This window comes from Oncorhynchus gorbuscha, linkage group LG25 (genome assembly GCF_021184085.1).
Source record: "Oncorhynchus gorbuscha isolate QuinsamMale2020 ecotype Even-year linkage group LG25, OgorEven_v1.0, whole genome shotgun sequence".
In the NCBI taxonomy this organism is placed as follows: Eukaryota; Metazoa; Chordata; class Actinopteri; order Salmoniformes; family Salmonidae; genus Oncorhynchus; species Oncorhynchus gorbuscha.
The window spans coordinates 33,418,733-33,437,803 of record NC_060197.1 but is presented as its reverse complement, the minus strand read 5'-3'; the positions used below and the strand labels follow the sequence as shown (position 1 = coordinate 33,437,803).

Sequence of the window (19,071 nt, the reverse complement as noted above, 5' to 3'; positions counted from 1 at the left end):
ATTGGACCAGTAACTGAAAGGTCGGTGATTTGAATCCCCGAGCCGAATAGGTGTAAAATCTGTCGATGTGCCCATGAGCAAGGCACTTAACCCTATCTGCTCTCGATAAGAGCTTCTGCTAAATTACTAAAATGTGACTCCTTTCATGAAACTAGGTGCATGCTGCACGTCACTACTTTACAGGAGCAGCATTTGATTATAAACATGATTTTTTTTCTAAATGCATTTTTTTGCCCTAAATGCCTTCTGGAACATAATAACAAATTTGTATTCCATCCATAATTATGAATAAAATTGTTAAATTACGAGCCCAGTTGGTTTAGCCATGGAAAAAGTGAGGAACCTTCCCACTAGCCATGATTGGCTGACATAATGAATGGGATGGACATTCTGAGAGATGAGTTTGGATTGGTCTGCCATGTAGCGCGCTTCTGTCAGTAACGTGAGCTGTTCAGTATGTGTTTGACAGTCCTTTCTACTGCACTGTTTTTGAAAGATATAATGCTAGCAATCGAGAACTACAAAAAAGTTTAGCTACTTTTCTCAACAACATTGATGCCCTGAATTTATCTGTCGGCAGATCAGTAGGAAAAAGTAATGGGCTACTTTCTACACACACCACGATCAGTGTGAACCGGAGTGAATTTACACAAAGCTGGCCAAACAAGATGTAGCTACAAACCAAACGGAGTTAAGAGTTCCAGTCTGCCGTGAAACGTTCATCCATGTATACGGCTAAGAGTCTACTTACATTTTCAGATATACGTTTCTAATTTTGTCAAAAAGTCATTTTTATTGCAAGTCAAAGCATACTGTTAGTTAGCTAGCAAAAGTTAGCTTGCTGGCTCGCCAGCTAATGTTATGTGTATGATCTGTGAAGTAATATTATTTGAATCAGATAACCATTTGCAAAGCTAATGTTAGCTAGTTAACATTAAACCTATTCTTTTACATTTAGCTATGTGCAGATTCATATGACAGCTATGACAATGTTTGTATTGGTAGTAGTATGAGTTGGGGTTATGCCGGTTCATTGTTTAGCTAGCTAGCTATCACGTTTTTATTTTATTTTTTTGTATTTTTTTACCTTTATTTAACCAGGCAAGTCAGTTAAGAACATATTCTTATTTTCAATGACGGCCTGGGAACAGTGGGTTAACTGCCTGTTCAGGGGCAGAACGACAGATTTGTACCTTGTCAGCTCGGGGGTTTGAACTCGCAACCTTCCGGTTACTAGTCCAACGCTCTAACCACTAGGCTATGCTGCCGCACGTTGGCCGGATTATTACATGACCCATCAAATTAGCAGGTGTGTCTGGGGGTGATTGCGGCCATCGATTGTATTTCATGAACATGTGTACATGTCTAGACAATAGGGACCCATCCACTTAGCTAGGTGTTGATGAGAAGTGGTTTTAGCATTTCCTTCACATTACCCATGAATTTAGACAAGTGTGTCTGGGTAAGCATCATCTAATAATGATACAAATATTGATAAAATAGTTTTATGTGGACACTTTCTGTTTTTGATATTGCTACTATGCAAGTATGCAAGTACTATCACTGTACCGGTTACACCTTCTTTTTCCTGTGCATGTGAAAAATAAAGTTAGATTTGATTTGATATAGCATGTGTTTATCACATGGCTTCACATGTGAATTCTTAAAGAGATGGGTGGCACTAAGGCTTAAGAGGGTGTGAATGATGGTGAATGGGCGTAGACAAAGAAGAGCTCTCCAGTAGGTGTATCAAAAAAAGGGCCATTTTCTCAAAAGTGGGGTTACAAGTTCATTCATCACACTCAACTGCATTGTATGATGGACAATTCCCTAGCTCTGAGTCTCTAATTTTATTCAATGTAAAAAACACAATTTCAATTTTTGCTACATAAGACCGAGTGGTTTTGTGTATGTAATGTGCAAGGAAGACATATTTTGGACACCAAAATAGTATAGAATTATAGTCAGATTACTCCTTGAATGACGACATGCACCCTTTTTTAACTTGCAAACCATGCTCTCCAATATAAGAACACTTACCAATTTTCTCCCTGAACCATTTTAGCGTAACAGCACTGAGCTATTTTACAGGCCATGGCTCAGTTCTCATCCATTTGGGCACAGTATCGTCTTGATGCAATTTCCAGAGAACATCTACAGTAAATGTCTGAGAGAACAAACTTTATACAAGTTCATGTCCACCTGAGAAGGGCAGCGCTACATAAATGGCAAGAGGAGAAAAAAAAAGTTCTACATTATTGAAAAGATCGGGGCTAAGAGTATGCTACAGAAAAGGGAGATTACTCATACTTGGGCTAACACTAGGCAGAACGGACATCATGGCTCCCAAAAGGCCTTAATGGAGTCAGGTTACATCATTCTTTTCTAATAAACAGACAGAAGTTTTCCCAAAGTTACTGCCGCATAAGTTGGGGTTTCTCCATGGGACGTCGGTGGTTTTGTGGCATGCATTACATAAATGGTTATTTCTAGGCTCAAGGTCTAGCCATAGGACACTTGAACCTCGCGAAGTGAGTTTGAAACTCGTGGGAAACGTTTGGTTCGAGAGACTTGTTCGCAATGTGTTCCATACATCCACCAAAATGCTATGAATTAGCAAAGAATGTTATGTGACACTGCAAATAACTCCAATGCTTTTGTCTAACATAAGTGTGAATGCTTTACTTATATTGTTTGTAAATATGTAAATATAATTTATTTTTGCATTGTATTTGTAAATGTTGTAAATTTATATGATTTGTGTACATGCAGGGCTCCCTTGAAAAAGACGCATTGGTTCAAAGGGAGTTACCCAGCTAAAATAAAGGTTAAAGGCCCAGTGCAGTCAAAAACATGATATTGCTGTGTTTTGTATACAGTGACCTCCAGACCTAAAGTGCAGACTGACAAGGTTTAATTTGAGGGTATTTTTTTCCATGTCGGGTAAACCGTTTAGAAATTACAGCACTCTTTGTACATAGTGTACATAGTGTACATAGTCCTCCCATTTTAGGGGACCAAAAGTATTGGGACAAATTCACCTATACAGCACATTCTGGAGCAAGTTTTCATCAAAGATTCTGTACATTGCTCCATTCATCCTTGCCTCGATCCTGACTAGTCTCCCAGTCCTTGAGCCGAAAAACATCCACCCAGCATGATGCTGCCACCACCATGCTTTACAGTTGGGATGGTGCCAGGTTTCCTCCCAACGTGACACTTGGCATTCAGGCCACAGAGTTCAGTCTTGGTTTCATCAGACCAGATAATCTTGTTCCTTATGGTCTGAGAGTCTTTTGGTGTCTTTTTGGCAAACTACAAGCAGGCTGTCATGTGCCTTTTACTGAGGTGTGGCTTCTGTCTGGCCATGCTACCATAAAGGCCTAATTGGTGGAGTTCTGCAGAGATGGTTGTCCATTTGGAAGGTTCTTCCATCACCACAGAGGAACTCTAGAGCTCTGTCAGAGTGACCTCTTGGTCACCTCCCTGACTAAGGCCTGGTACCGTTCCCCAGATCTGTGCCTCAACACAATCCTGTCTCAGATCTCAACGGATAATTTCTTTGACCTCATAACTTGGTTTTTGATCTGACATGCACTGTGGGACCTTATATAGACAGGTAGGTGCCTTTCCAAATCATGTCCCATCAACTGAATTTACCACAATCAAGTTGTAGAAACATTGCAAGGATGATCAATAGAAACAGGATGCACCTGAGCTCAATTTCGAGTCTCATAGCAAAGGGTCTGAATACTCATGTAAAAAAATATATATTTTAATACATTTGCAACCTTTTTCGCTTCGTCATTATGGGATATTGTGTGTAGATTGATGAGGATTATTATTTATTTAACCCATTTTAGAATAAGGCTGTAACATAACAAAATGTTCCTAGAAAGCAATGACTACATTAAGCTTGTGACTGTACACATTCTTTGAATGTATTTGCTGTTTATTTTGGTTCTGTTTCAGATTATTTTGTGCCCAATAGAAATGAATGGTAAATAATGTATTGTGTCATTTTGGAGTCGCTTTTATTGTAAAAAAAAAGAATAGAATAAGTTTCTAAATATTACATTAATGTGGATGCTACCATGATTATGGATAATCCTGAATGAATCGTGAATAATGATGAGTGAGAAAGTTAGATGCATAAATATCACAACCCCCCTATCCTGTTATTGTAAAAAGTGCTGTAATTTCTAGATGGTTAACCGGATATGGATGAAAATACCCTGAAATTAAAGCTTACAGCTTGCATTTAACATCAGACATTGTGTCATTTAAAATCCAAAGTGCTGGAGTACTGAGCCAAAACAACAAAACATATTGCACTGTCCCAATATTTTTGGTGCTCACTGTATATTTCCACACTATGAGGTTGGAATAATATTGTGAAATGTAAAAAATTATAATAATGCCCTTTTAGTGTAAGAGCTGTTGAAAAGACCGGTTGAAATTTCAGCCTGTTTTGGTGGGATGGCGGTTTTGGCCTGCCTGGTGACATCACCAGACAGTCCAAGCTAAATTCTTGCCTGAGAAATTTCTCTTTGCTAAGATGCTGTAAGGGGTGCATAAGGGAAGTCAGACGCAGGAGAGCAGAACTTGGTAATAGCCGGAGCAGTTTAATAGCAAAACCCACGGCATAAAAATAACATGAATAAGTGGCTACAAAACCCGTCGTGCACCCAACAACACGTGCACAAGCACTTACAATAAACAATCCCACACAAAGACAAGGGGAGAAAATAGGGTTAAATACACAAGAAATGACTGATGGAATTGAAACCAGGTGTGAGGAAAAACAAGACAAAACACAATGAAAAGTGGATCGATGATGGCTAGAAGACCGGTGAAGCCCAAACAAGGAGAGAACCCGACTTCGGGGGAAGTCGTGACAGAAGATATGTTTGCTTCTTTTGGTATGGTACTTAATTGTAACTCAGAAATCATTTGAAATTGAGATAAAAACATCTGCATTGTGCCTTTTAAATAAATCAATACAATCGAAATAACCCAAGATCGTATGTAGACAACTATGGAAAAACATTCAACAAAAGTTAGGCTATTTGTTCCCTACCTTGTTTTTTTTACCAGTCTAAAGTTGTTTTGCTTTAATTAGCAGTACCCTTGCAGGCAGGTTTTTAGAGGTTTCTCAAGAGCATCATTAGATGCATTAGAAGTGACCCTAAATTGCCCGATTAATGTACTAGAAAATGACTTGAGTATGGCTGAGATCAAAGCGAAGCGCCTACATTAGCACCCCTTGACTCCTTGGCTCAGGCTAATACACTCCCACAGCCCATGGAATGCTTCCCGGGTAACGATGACACATTCCACCAAACAGCCCCTTGTCAATTGTGATGATTGTGACTGGTGTGTGCAGATCGCTACTTACACGCATACCTTCCAGGTCTGTAACATGATATACAGCAACAGAACTAATGGAGATAATTGAAATTATTGAGCTATTATTAATTTCCTGTCACATCCTTTGATTTGTATGGTAGTGCCATTAGTGGGATGAAACCTACAGTATGCGATAGGTATCTCTCACCAAAATTGGGTATTGGAATGTTTAGGTCTTGACGTTTGCTTGTCTGGCCTGTCCATGTAGCAGATCAGTTAGTGGGCATTGTTTTTTTTGTATTCTCCAACCTTTTGGGGCTATTAACAAGTCAAATAATTGTTGCTAGGAGATGTGACAAGAAATTAGCATTTTCAAATCATTAAGCAACTAATTGCGCTTCCCATTTTAAAACCTGATGTCATTACAGAGGACACTGATATAGTGGAGCAGAAAAGCAGAAAATACTAGAACCATCTGTCTGAATCGATAATGATTCATTTATAGGGGGTCATGTTTGCTTTTATTTTGAAAATACTCCACCATCCTGACCACCAGATTATCTATCATTTTAACAGTGCTTCAGCAGATGTTTTCTCATTCGTTATTGGACCATAAAGAAGCACATCCATCTTGATAGCAGCCAGCCGCAGGTCATTTCTAGCTAAACACCACGACAGCACACTTTTTTTTGGTCTGAAATCACACTCAGTACTGTACAAATACCAATTCGCCACCCTAGACTAATTAAGCAGGGAAATTTAAGAGAGAATTATCTTCCGCCGAGAGATCAATTTCTTTGAGGACTGTCGACTCAATCTTTATAATTACAATCACAAATAACTTGTCATTATCTGTTCCATTTTTGGTGATGAACGAGACTGAGGAGATTTAGATTTGAGGGGAGAGCCAATACAAGAGTCGTCTTTTCGGCCAACAGATTTATATTATAATGTGCAGCTTCACCACAGTTTTACAATCATTCCGAGGCTTGCGGTTGATTGAAAAATGTGCATAATGCAAGAGCTATCTATCTGGACATATTTATAGAAGACGGACAATATTGATAAAATACCTTAATCTGCTGAGTTGAAATTTTTACATTTACATTTTGGTAATTTAGCAGATGATTGAGAGCAATTTACAGTAGTGAATACATTTTCATGTATTTATTTTTTTACTTGTCCCCCTGGGAAATGAAAACACAACCCTGGCATTCCAAACACCATGCTCTACCAACTGAGCCACACGGGATCACATGGGACCACCACAGTTTAGAATAAAATCCTCAATCTAAAATGGAGAAATGTAAATAATCTGTGTCTGTTCAATTAGACCTGATGACAACTTTTTGCTCTCATGCAAATAACCAACTGCCATGCTCCACTTGTTGCTCAACTGCTCAGGAACCAGAAAGAAATTCAAAATTATACTGCTTTATGACCGTACCAAACATTATGCTACACTTAAAACGCTATCTAGCACTTTATAATTATTCCTTATTTCTCTCCTCAAAAGGAGTTCACCTGGGTTGAAGTCAGCAGGATTTTGAAAGCCCCTATTTATTGATACTTCTGCAGCCCAATTGAGTGTTCTGAGTGTTCTGTTTTGTAGCATGGGGTATCTACAGAACTTTCCGGTGAACCAAACAGCATTGTGTTCTCGCCCCTGGCCCACTATGCTTCCTTGTTCACCTTCTGCATTGCCTTTCGCAAACATAGTGATCTCAGGCACAGCAATTGTACAATAGCCACCTGCTTCGCCCCCACTGTGTGCCTTGCTCTGGCAGTCCAAGACAGCTGAGGCAGCAATTTGCTTCACGAGCAATTTGAACGCTCAGTTAATGTTTTGTTTTTCGGTCAGGCTGTGCTTGTTTTAAGTACAACCTGGGACGTAGGCTACAGAGTAGAAAGTACAGAGTTGAGAAACAAAGTCATGTGAAGAATTAGTATTAAGACCGTACAACACGACACAGAAAAATAGTCCTTTAGGATTTGAAATAGAAATCCTTGCAAAATAGTATGTGGAAGAGGACAAATGTGATGTATCTGTGTGGGTAAGCGAGTGCTTAAGACTATTATTGGTCTAGACGTATTCTGTTCCTTGTTGGATTCAATGAGCAAACATAGCCTGGGCACTGCAACTCGAGGGAATGATGAAAGAAAGAATACGATATAATTTGTCTGGGTTCTACTCTGAACTTCAGACTGGGAACATTGGTTTAAGTTTATCACTGTGGTGAATTTATGCCAGTACGGCCTACAAACACATAGCAATACACAAATTACTTTTATATAGACATTCTTATTGGTTTTACGTGGGTGGAACTTCATAATATTCACCTTTTCCTCTCTTTACAGATGCAGCAATTCATTCCCTAATACACATGTTCTCATTCCATATTACACTATTCAAACTGTACTCTAGTCGAGTGTTTGAAAACCGCAAGATGTAGAAAGTTAAGCATGTAAACTAAGTTGTTGTCTATAGGTGTAACGATTCTCGTTGGTGGAAGGAGAGGAGGACTAACATGCAGCGTGGTAAGTGTTCGTCATATTTTAATTGAAAAAAACTGGGGAAAACAGGCTACCTAAGTTTGATTCTCAATCAGAGACAACGAACGACACCTGCCTCTGATTGAGAACCATACTAGGCCAAACACATAGAAATATTACATAGAAAAAATAACATAGACTACCCACCCCAACTCACGCTCTGACCAACCGAAAACAAAAACATAAAAAAGGAACTAAGGACAGAACGTGACAATAGGCTCCTTCTGAAAATATTATCCTTCCCCTTCAACGTGGCCACTTTTACAGAGTGAGAGCACCCTGCGACACATCTAAGAAATGGAAATAATGCAATTTGTTTTGGCCTTTTATCCGTCAGAGTAGAGCGACTTCCTATTTTACACTCTGTCAGGTTGAGCACATCTGCACGCTTGTGAGAGTGGCGAAAGAAATTACGATTCACAGTATAATGGGAATAAATGGATAGATTACCTTTCTTAATCATGAATGAATCTGCCGTTAAGAAAATTGACATAGCCATAGCACATGATAATAGCATACGATTGTGCTGCTGAAGTAACATGAGGTCTGTGTGCTTGTGTTTGGTGCCTACATTGAAAGGCAATTATTTAAATTGACATGCCTACTATTGAAAATCTTTGGCTAAATGCTCCGGTTGACATGTAATATACTGTAGATATAGATTAGTAGTACAGAAATGACAAACGGATAGTTCTCTCTCTATCTAAAGTGTATGGACACTTGGCTGACATATTGGCTGATGCAATAATTTTCTCATTTGGGAATCAATGTCTTATCATGCTCTGTGTATCCTGGGGGAATATGAAAAATATCCTACAATACAAGAACACCTTTTGTAAAATCAGACAAAAAACATCAAATGTTCAAATGTAACACAATACACGGATATCATCAACACTTACGACTCCATTTGTTGTGCTTCTCTGACTTCTCTTATCACCCTTCCTCTTCGACCATTTTGCAATTTCAACCTCAAATGATATAACCTTCATTCAAACACCCGTATCACATATGACATGACTTAAATCATCTCCGTGTTGATCATAATGGAGGGGGGGGGGGGAGAGAGAAAAGAAACAGGAAAAAGTGCAATATGCAGATGAGGTCTCTCATTCATTGGAAAAGTAGATTCTGGGTACAAACGTCATTACACTCGCAGGTTTGCCTTTCACGCAAATTACTTTCTCTAAGACAGAGAAGTTCATTACTAATGGCGTTTTCTATCAAGTCCGCAGCCCACCCAAATGCTAATATCTCTGCCACTGGATTCTTCACCTCGCAGGCCTGACTCTTCATTGCTGTGGCAATTACAACAATGTTACTTTTCCGTCTTTATGGAATTATCCATTATCTCCCCCTGGAGCTAGCTACCAGAAACAGATGCTAACCAATCTCCTAGCACAGGCCACTGGAGCTCAAATGAACGAAATGAACAATCCCTTTATATGTATCACTATATTAGTAGGGCCTTCATCTGTGATTTGTTCATGTATCTATTCCGTCTGTCGCATCTCGGCAAGAGGAATACAAGGTTAGAGATAGAATCTCCAAAGCTCCTAGCGACGCCGACAGATGGAACTCAGATTTGACTTTTTGGTGTATCAAGCCCCAAATAAAGTACAAGGCAGAGGAATTTTGTACATGGCTCTTTAACAAAATGGACGCAAATACAGATATATTCTCCAAGGGAGATACAGAACCATGTCGGAGATACGTAGACTATTTTTGGAACAGAGCAGAGATAGAATAGTATGTCTACGCCTTTTTGTGTTATATATTATGCATTGTTCTGTAACATTGTAAAAGTACACTACCCTTACATTGCCCTATAACTGTACCCTACCACCCCACTCTCTAACGTAAAAAGCTTGACCTTGCAACGGGCACTTGCATTCTAGCTCAGTAGACTACATGAATAAGACATGAGGCCTCCAAAAGAGGTTGCGTTCTGAAACACAACTTCGACAATGTTTGACTTTGGTTGGTTTCGCTGGCCAGAAACACATTCTAGAGAAAAGCAGGTGTTAAGACAAGATTTGTTTTGTTGTTGAATGTGCTCATTCAGGTAGAGTTTGGCAAATCTGTTGAGGGTTTATGTGGATGTGAAAGTGTGTATGTATATCTGGGCGTCTGGTGCATGCCCGAGTGAGTGAGAGAGATCTGGCTATCATCTGGCTTGACCAGAGAGCATTACTTTATTGCAACACAGAAGGGCTTTCTGCTGCGGGCTATGTGGTTTCGCTCATCGTCAAAGCGGTGATAGGACACCAGGAGAGATAGGGAACTAGGGACTGGTAACATAACTAGAGTGCCTACAGAAAGTTTTCATACCCCTTTACTTGTTCCACATTTTGTTGTGTTGTAGCCTGTTGGTTGTTGATCATTGCTAGAAGAAGGCACAGTGATGCCGAAACGTTGGTGGTTTACCCAATAAATTACTGTGTTTATATAAAGTGTGCAACTCTCTTAGTTTGTATAGATCATTGCAAGACAGCCATAGATTCTTAAGTCGATTTAAGTCAAAACTGTAACTAGGCCACTTTGTAAGCAACTCCAGTGTGTTTTAGGTTATTGTTCTGCTAAAAGCAGCATCGGTCTGTCGATGTCACCGCATGAAGAGGAATAAACAGACTCACCCCATCGCGACGTCCCCCAACTCTCTAGCCCTCGCTATCTCCCTGCTTGCTAATTCGGCCTGCTAACAGCTAGCTTGTCTAGCCCGGGCCTACGAACTGTTAGCTTGATAGCACAGGCCTGCTAACCGTCTGAATCACCGCGTCCCAAACACTCTCTGAACCCATTTACTTTCTATCTCTTTTTCATTTTTATTTTGTTTATACCTTCCGGAAACCTGCCCCTCCCACTGTGATACGGAATCGCTATTACTTTTAATTTTAATTTTATTTTTATGACTCACTCAAGAACCTCCAGACGCTAACCAGCTAACTAGCTACAAGCTATTTAGTCATTGTTAGTTTCTTTTTAAACCTGGATAACACTCGCCAGTCCAGCTTCCCTGCCCATCCACCGCTTCCCCCTGGACACTGATCTCTTGGCTACATAGCTGACGCACACTGGACTGTCCATTAATCACGGTACTCCATTCTGCTTGTTTGTTTTATCTGTCGGCCCAGTTGCCTAGTCAACACCATTTTACGTGCTGTTTGTTGTGCTAGCTGATTAGCCTCGCCTACTGTTTTTAGCTAGCTTTCCCAATTCAACACCTGTGATTACTGTATGCCTCGCTGTATGTATGTCAATATGCCTTGTATACTGTTGTTCAGGTTAGTTATCATTGTTTTAGTTCACAATGGAGCCCCTAGATCCACTCTGCATACCCCTGTTACCTCCTTTGTCCCACCTCCCACACATGTGGTGACCTCACCCATTACAACCAGCATGTCCAGAGATACAACCTCTCTCATCATCACCCAGTGCCTGGGCTTACCTCCGCTGTACCCGCACCCCACGATACCCCTGTCTGCGCATTATGCCCTGAATATATTCTACCATGCCCAGAAACCTGCTCCTCTTATCCTCTGCCCCCAACGCTCTAGGCGACCAGTTTTGAAAGCCTTTAGCCGCACCCTCATACTACTCCTTCTCTGTTCCGCGGGTGATGTGGAGGTAAACCCAGGCCCTGCATGTCCCCAGGTACCCTCATTTGTTGACTTCTGTGATCGAAAAAGCCTTGGTTTTATGCATGTCAACATCAGAAGCCTCCTCCCTAAGTTTGTTTTACTCACTGCTTTAGCACACTCTGCTAACCCTGATGTCCTTGCCGTGTCTGAATCCTGGCTCAGGAAGGCCACCAAAAATTCAGAGATTTCCATACCCAACTATAACATCTTCCGTCAAGATAGAACTGCCAAAGGGGGCGGAGTCGCAGTCTACTGCAGAGATAGCCTGCAAAGTAATGTCATACTTTCCAGGTCCATACCCAAACAGTTTGAACTACTAATTTTGAAAATTACTCTCTCCAGAAATAAGTCTCTCACTGTTGCCGCCTGCTACCAACCACCCTCAGCTCCCAGCTGTGCCATGGACACCATTTGTGAATTGATCGCCCCCCATCTAGCTTCAGAGTTTGTTCTGTTAGGTGACCTAAACTGGGATATGCTAAACACCCCGGCAGTCCTACAATCTAAACTAGATGCCCTCAATCTCACTCAAATCATCAAGGAACCCACCAGGTACAATCCTAACTCTGTAAACAAGGGCACCCTCATAGACGTCATCCTGACCAACTGGCCCTCCAAATACACCTCCGATGTCTTCAACCAGGATCTCAGCGACCACTGCCTCATTGCCTGTATCCGCCACGGAGCCGCAGTCAAACGACCACCCCTCATCACTGTCAAACGCTCCCTAAAACACTTCTGTGAGCAGGCCTTTCTAATCGACCTGGCCCGGGTATCCTGGAAGGACATTGACCTCATCCTGTCAGTTGAGGATGCCTGGTCTTTCTTTAAAGTAACTTCCTCACCATTTTAGATAAGCATGCTCCGTTCAAAAAATGCAGAACCAAGAACAGATACAGCCCTTGGTTCACTCCAGACCTGACTGCCCTCGACCAGCACAAAAACATCCTGTGGCGGACTGCAATAGCATCGAATAGTCCCCGCGATATGCAACTGTTCAGGGAAGTCAGGAACCAATACACGCAGTCAGTCAGGAAAGCTAAGGCCAGCTTCTTCAGGCAGAAGTTTGCATCCTGTAGCTCCAACTCCAAAACGTTCTGGGACACTGTAAAGTCCATGGAGAAGAAGAGCACCTCCTCCCAGCTGCCCACTGCACTGAGGCTAGGTAACACGGTCTCCACCGATAAATCCATGATTATCGAAAACTTCAATAAGCACTTCTCAACGGCTGGCCATGCCTTCCGCCTGGCTACTCCAACCTCGGCCAACAGCTCTGCCCCCCCCCGCAGCTCCTCGCCCAAGCCTCTCCAGGTTCTCCTTTACCCAAATCCAGATAGCAGATGTTCTGAAAGAGCTGGAAAATCTGGACCCGTACAAATCAGCTGGGCTTGACAATCTGGACCCTCTATTTCTGAAACTATCTGCCGCCATTGTCGCAACCCCTATTACCAGCCTGTTCAACCTCTCTTTCATATCGTCAGATCCCCAAGGATTGGAAAGCTGCCGCAGTCATCCCCTCTTCAAAGGGGAGACACCCTGGACCCAAACTGTTATAGACCTATATCCATCCTGCCCTGCCTATCTAAGGTCTTCGAAAGCCAAGTCAACAAACAGGTCACTGACCATCTCGAATCCCACCGTACCTTCTCCGCTGTGCAATCTGGTTTCCGAGCCGGTCACGGGTGCACCTCAGCTACACTCAAGGTACTAAACGATATCATAACCGCCATCGATAAAAGCCAGTACTGTGCAGCCGTCTTCATCGACCTCGCCAAGGCTTTCGACTCTGTCAATCACCATATTCTTATCGGCAGACTCAATAGCCTCGGTTTTTCGGATGACTGCCTTGCCTGGTTCACCAATTACTTTGCAGACAGAGTTCAGTGTGTCAAATCAGAGGGCATGCTGTCCGGTCCTCTGGCAGTCTCTATGGGGGTGCCACAGGGTTCAATTCTCGGGCCGACTCTTTTCTCTGTATATATCAATGATGTTGCTCTTGCTGCGGGCGATTCCCTGATCCACCTCTACGCAGACGACACCATTCTATATACTTACCAATTTGTAAGTCGCTCTGGATAAGAGCGTCTGCTAAATGACTTAAATGTAAATGTAAATTTTGGCCCGTCATTGGACACTGTGCTATCTAACCTCCAAACGAGCTTCAATGCCATACAGCACTCCTTCCGTGGCCTCCAACTGCTCTTAAACGCGAGTAAAACCAAATGCTAACCGATCGCTGCAGCTGTACATAGTCTATTGGTAAATAGCCCACCCATTTTCACCTACCTCATTCCCATACTGTTTTTATACTGTTTTTTATTTATTTACTTTTCTGCTCTTTTGTACACCAATATCTCTACCTGTACATGACCATCTGATCATTTATCACTCCAGTGTTAATCTGCAAAATTGTATTATTTGCCTACCTCCTCATGCCTTTTGCATACATTGTATATAGACTGCCCATTTTTTTCTACTGTGTTATTGACTTGTTAATTGTTTACTCCATGTGTAACTCTGTGTTGTCTGTTCACACTGCTATGCTTTATTTTGGCCAGGTCGCAGTTGCAAATGAGAACTTGTTCTCAACTAGCCTACCTGGTTAAATAAAGGTGAAATAAAAAATAAAAAAGCATACCCATAACATGATGCAGTCACCACCATGCTTGAAAATATGAAGAGTGGTACTCAGTTGGATTTAATCCTTGCCACATTTTTTGCACTTTGACTTTAGTTCCTTATGGGAAACAGGATGCATGTTTTAGAATATTTTTAATCTGTACAGGCTTCCTTCTTTTCACTCTGTTATTTAGGTTAGTATTGTGGAGTAACTACAATGTTGTTGATCCATCCTCAGTTTTCTCCTATCACAGCCATTAAACTGTTTTAAAACCACCATTGGCCTCAAGGTGAAATCCCTGAGTGTTTTCCTTCCTCTCCGGCAACTGAGTTAGGAAGGACGCCTGTATTTTTGTAGGGACTCATACACCATCCATAATTCCACTTCGTCATTATGGGGCATTGTGTGTAGGCCAGTAACACAAATTCACAATTTAATCAATTTTCAATTCAGGCTGTAACACAACAAAATGTGGAAAAAGTCAACGGGTGTGAATATTTTCTGAAGGCACTTTACATGCTAATGCCTTAGCTGAGCTGAGAGGCATAGGGTCTGTGAAGCAGATACAATGACACTCATTTCCCTCGCCTGTCTCTGTGTAAGTGTGTGTGTGTGTGTGTGTATACAGTATGTGCCTGCATGTTACAAATTCATAAAACACACACACACACACACACACACACACACACACACACACACACACACACACACACACACACACACACACACACACACACACACACACACACACACACACACACACACACACACACACACACACACACACACACACACACACACACACCGAGCCATAGTGTAAACATGGGGGGAGGCTGCATGGGAATCTGCCACCTTTCCCTTTCAGTGGGCCCTCGGGGACCGTGCCAGGGGCCTTGTGTTCGCCTCGGCGGTGGAGATAAGGAAGAGATGACAAGGCGCTTCAGAGAGTCGTCAAGCCAGCTCATTCCTTTAGGTTGGGAGCTCCCCACTCAATAGGAACTCATTTTCCATGCTGTGTAATTGTGGGGGATAATGGAACACACCTCATTCAGAGCGCCAAGCCATTTTATAGGCATTTTCTCCATTCAGAACATAACAAGTCTGCTTTAGGGAGATAGGTCTAAAACCACATTGTCTTTTTGAGTCCCGGGACAGTGGGCTTTAGCATTTCAATAGGATGTTGTGTGGAATCAAGATAAGAATTTGCTTTTTATATGTACAGTATGTGCTAGTGATTATAATTGTGGTGCAAGCAAATAACTTCTGATATGCGACAAATGTTTGTATTCAAAGGAAACTTTTGTGAATTTGCACTTCCTATGACAGTGCATATATCTCAAGCAACTGCAAGTATTACAGAGTTACAACCAAATATAGGAAACTCATTTAGTTATACAGTTCAATTATAAGAGGGGCTAAAACATGATAATTCATGACCTATATGATGGAATGAGCCACTTACATTTGAGACATTTCATTGTTTTAAACCTGATTCAAAGAGCCATTTCTTTCTCTCCAGTTAAGTGAATATTAAAGCAGAAGCAGATAAGCCAAATTAAATGTGATTTGAATATCGCTGAACTTTCCATTAGAACACCAAGAGACAGAAATAGAAACTACTTTGCATTACTCAACCAGCATCTTAATTATCATGTCAGGAAAATGTGTTAATTGATTTAGAAAATCCAACTTATTTGGCTAAGTTACTAATTGAGTAAGACTAATTAAGTCAGTACATTCAACATGAGTGGAACCAAAACCTGATATTCAACTATATGTGTTGAAAGGGAAAAGAAAGAGGACAGCAGAGACATAGAAACAAAGAAAGTCTAGCTTACCTGGTTGCTTAGTTGAAGAAACTGAGAGTTAAATGAACAAGAGTTAGCATTTCGGTTGCAGAGAAAGCAGCACCTACCACGTAAAACAGTGAGTCTCGTAGTTGCACTCAGCTCTCCAACAGTGTTGGAGGCGACGCACTCGTATATGGCTTCGTCTCGGGGCGTACGCAAGGGCTGAATTCTCAACACCGAGCCAGAGCCGTCATCGAACTCAATCACCTGCAGGTGCGAGAAACAAGATATGTTAAAGGAGTTTTTTTGTTCACAATCGGTGACGGAAGCTTGCGCAGAGCAATTCCATCCACTCCTGCAGCAGAGAATAAACACATTTGGCCTACAACACTTGATGGTGCCAAACACACTGTGCTTCCCGTCAGAAAACTATGAAAGCTGCTATGGATAGTATAGCCTCATATTATATGCTAATATCAGCTCTTAATAAAAGCACCTTATTTGAGTGAGTGTTTGGGAGTATATGGGCTCTTTCTGAATTATCTAAAAAGTGCATCCACCATCCACTCACCTTCTCTCATTTATTGCTCTGACCTGAGACAACTGACCAGGTGAAAGTCAGCCTGAGGCATGTCTTTTCAATTATGTGCAGGTGAAGGGGAGGAGACGAGGAGAGGATGGAGTTTTAGGCAATTGATATAGAACCCACTTTTTGTGAGTGTAAGAGGAAAATATCCCATGTCTGTAGCATGTAGATAATAATTACATCATTGTCAATATTGATCAATGTTTTGTATGGCTAGTTATTATGCCCTTAGACTGTTGTCTATGATTGTGTTTATGATTGGCTACCCACTGGTATAGTTATTACCAGGGAAGTTGTGTTCAGAGAGCTTATTATTTTATAGTAATGTATTGGAAGATTAAACATAATATCAATTCAAAGATGGCTCACAGCTCTCTGAGATCAGCTTTCAATCCGAAATATGAGTTTATCTTGTGTACTAATTATTGGGAAGATAACCAAAGTGGACAACTAACTTTAAGAATGGGAAAGTATCTATTGGCCAGTCAGGAATTTAATTACTTTAACTTTTATGTCTGTTTTTATATTTTATGTTAATTTTGGTTCGCCCCACTCTTAAAGTTGACACACTATTTCTAAAAAAACAAATGTATCACATTGAAATATATCAAATGGGACAGAACATTAACAAACAATTAAATGTGGTTCGATAAACAGTAACGAACAATTGTTATCACCATGACGTGATAGTAGTACAAAAAGACAGGACCGATTGTTTTGGACGGACGACACATAAAATGTTCACAAACAGGTGTTTTGTAGCTTTTACAGCTATCGTTGCATGCTGTATACTCACTGTTTTTAGAAAGCCCTGTATCATAACTCATTTTTAAGCATTTTTAGGTAGGTTTACATACAACAATGGACTGGTAAGAACCTCTGCTTCATACACACACGCATACAGGCACATAGGCACACACCCAGACACACATGTACAGAGGCCGGCCTCGATACTCATTGGTACAGTTCAGAGCATATCATTTCACGTGTTAGTTTAACAAAACACCTTGACGGTTCAGTGGCCGAGCGACAATGGTACATTTGGGCAATCATTGCAAGAGCATGTGATGATGGTAAGTAAAAGTGCTCCCTTCCCCATTTCAAACTCAAAGAGAAAGAAAATGGGATTGAGAAAGTCTCAGTGTTTCTGTAAAGGGAAATGGGCTTTGTTAGGGATGAGGAGGCGGCGGCACGTGAGTGGGGGAATGAGGGTGGTTGCACGCAAGCAAGCAATCTTCGCGGCGGCGAAGGGAGTGTTAGCAAGCTAGCGTGTTAGCATTCAGCACGTGGAGCGGCGCAAATGCGATGCACTCTGATAAGATTCGATTTCTGCCCGGCGTGTGAGATGCCAAAATGCGAGAAGGTTCTCCAAACCCAGATAAAACCACTACTGCTGAGTAGTAGTGTGGCAAGAAGCCACACTATGATACACTCCGAAAGGGAATGACACAGAAATTAATAGAAATCTTATCGGTGTTCGGAGATGATGTGTTATTTGTCATGGCGATTAAAGAGAAGAACAAATCAAAGCTTGCAGCCAAGCCAAGCAGGGAGGGGGACATGCATTTAGATAAAGATGCCACGAAGCAAAAGAGCTTTGAACCACAGAGCTACATCGCTTTCGTTTTGCATAAGGCAGCCAAACACAGCATTAATATAGGTATCTGGGGCACACCATTTCTTCCCCCCTTTCATCCTTTCTTTCTTTAATTACAAATCTGTCACCAGATCTCTGTGTACTTGCTCATTATAACTCAAGCATGTCAGACGGCCTGGGCCAGCGTGATTATTAGAGCCTGCTAATGCGTGGTGGCAAAGGAGGTTTGCGCGAGAGGGAGGAGGGGGTGGATTATGTGTTAGGGGTTTGGGGGAGGACCAAAAGCACTGTTGAGCATTCCCGTTTTTGTCGAGCATTTTACATCAGAACAATAGACCTAATACCTCAAATCTCTGGTTGCTGACTTTCTTCCCCTTCTTGTTCCAAACGATCTTGGGGCGTGGGTCTCCCGTCGCTTGGCAAATGAAGGACGCCACCCCTCCTTGCACGCCTGTTTGGTCATTGGGGGTTCTTAAAAACTTTGGTGGTGCTGGAAAGAAGAGAGAGAGAGGGGGGGGGGTGAGAGAGGACATAAATAGTTAGTGCGGGGGCTAAGTGTTGTAGAGAGCAAGCCATTTCTCTCCCTTATCAACGTGCTCACACCAGAAGGTCACAAAGTTTCCGATTTCAGCAGTTGCACGGTATCGCTAAGAGGATTGTCTTTGGAGGTCAAAACAGACTCTGTTTGGAGCCTGCATTGCTTCTCAATGCGGAAATACAAGATCAGATACTTGTATAAGGATGCAATAGGATAATAGTTATAAGGATGCAATAGGATAATAGTTATAAGGATGCAATAGGATAATAGTTATAAGGATGCAATAGGATAATAGTTATAAGGATGCAATAGGATAATAGTTATAAGGATGCAATAGGATAATAGTTATAAGGATGCAATAGGATAATAGTTATAAGGATGCAATAGGATAATAGTT

The 19,071-nt window shown here is 41.5% G+C and overlaps 1 protein-coding gene across 21 annotated transcripts in view; it reads right to left on the bottom strand.

The window, feature by feature from the left end:
* LOC124014436 (receptor-type tyrosine-protein phosphatase delta-like) overlaps positions 1 to 19,071 on the bottom strand; it is a 611,657-nt gene that overhangs the window by 101,029 nt on the left and 491,557 nt on the right. For 18 of the 21 annotated variants that reach the window (XM_046329395.1, XM_046329401.1, XM_046329397.1 and 15 more), the window contains exons 11-12: positions 18,481 to 18,626; positions 16,079 to 16,220 (exon numbers count right to left, since the gene is read on the bottom strand). In XM_046329395.1, coding sequence (XP_046185351.1) covers positions 16,079 to 16,220; positions 18,481 to 18,626 — 288 coding nt within the window. Of the gene's footprint in view, positions 1 to 16,078; positions 16,221 to 18,477; positions 18,627 to 19,071 lie in introns of all 21 variants that reach the window. The other 3 variants (XM_046329399.1, XM_046329396.1, XM_046329413.1) reach the window with 1 other exon arrangement.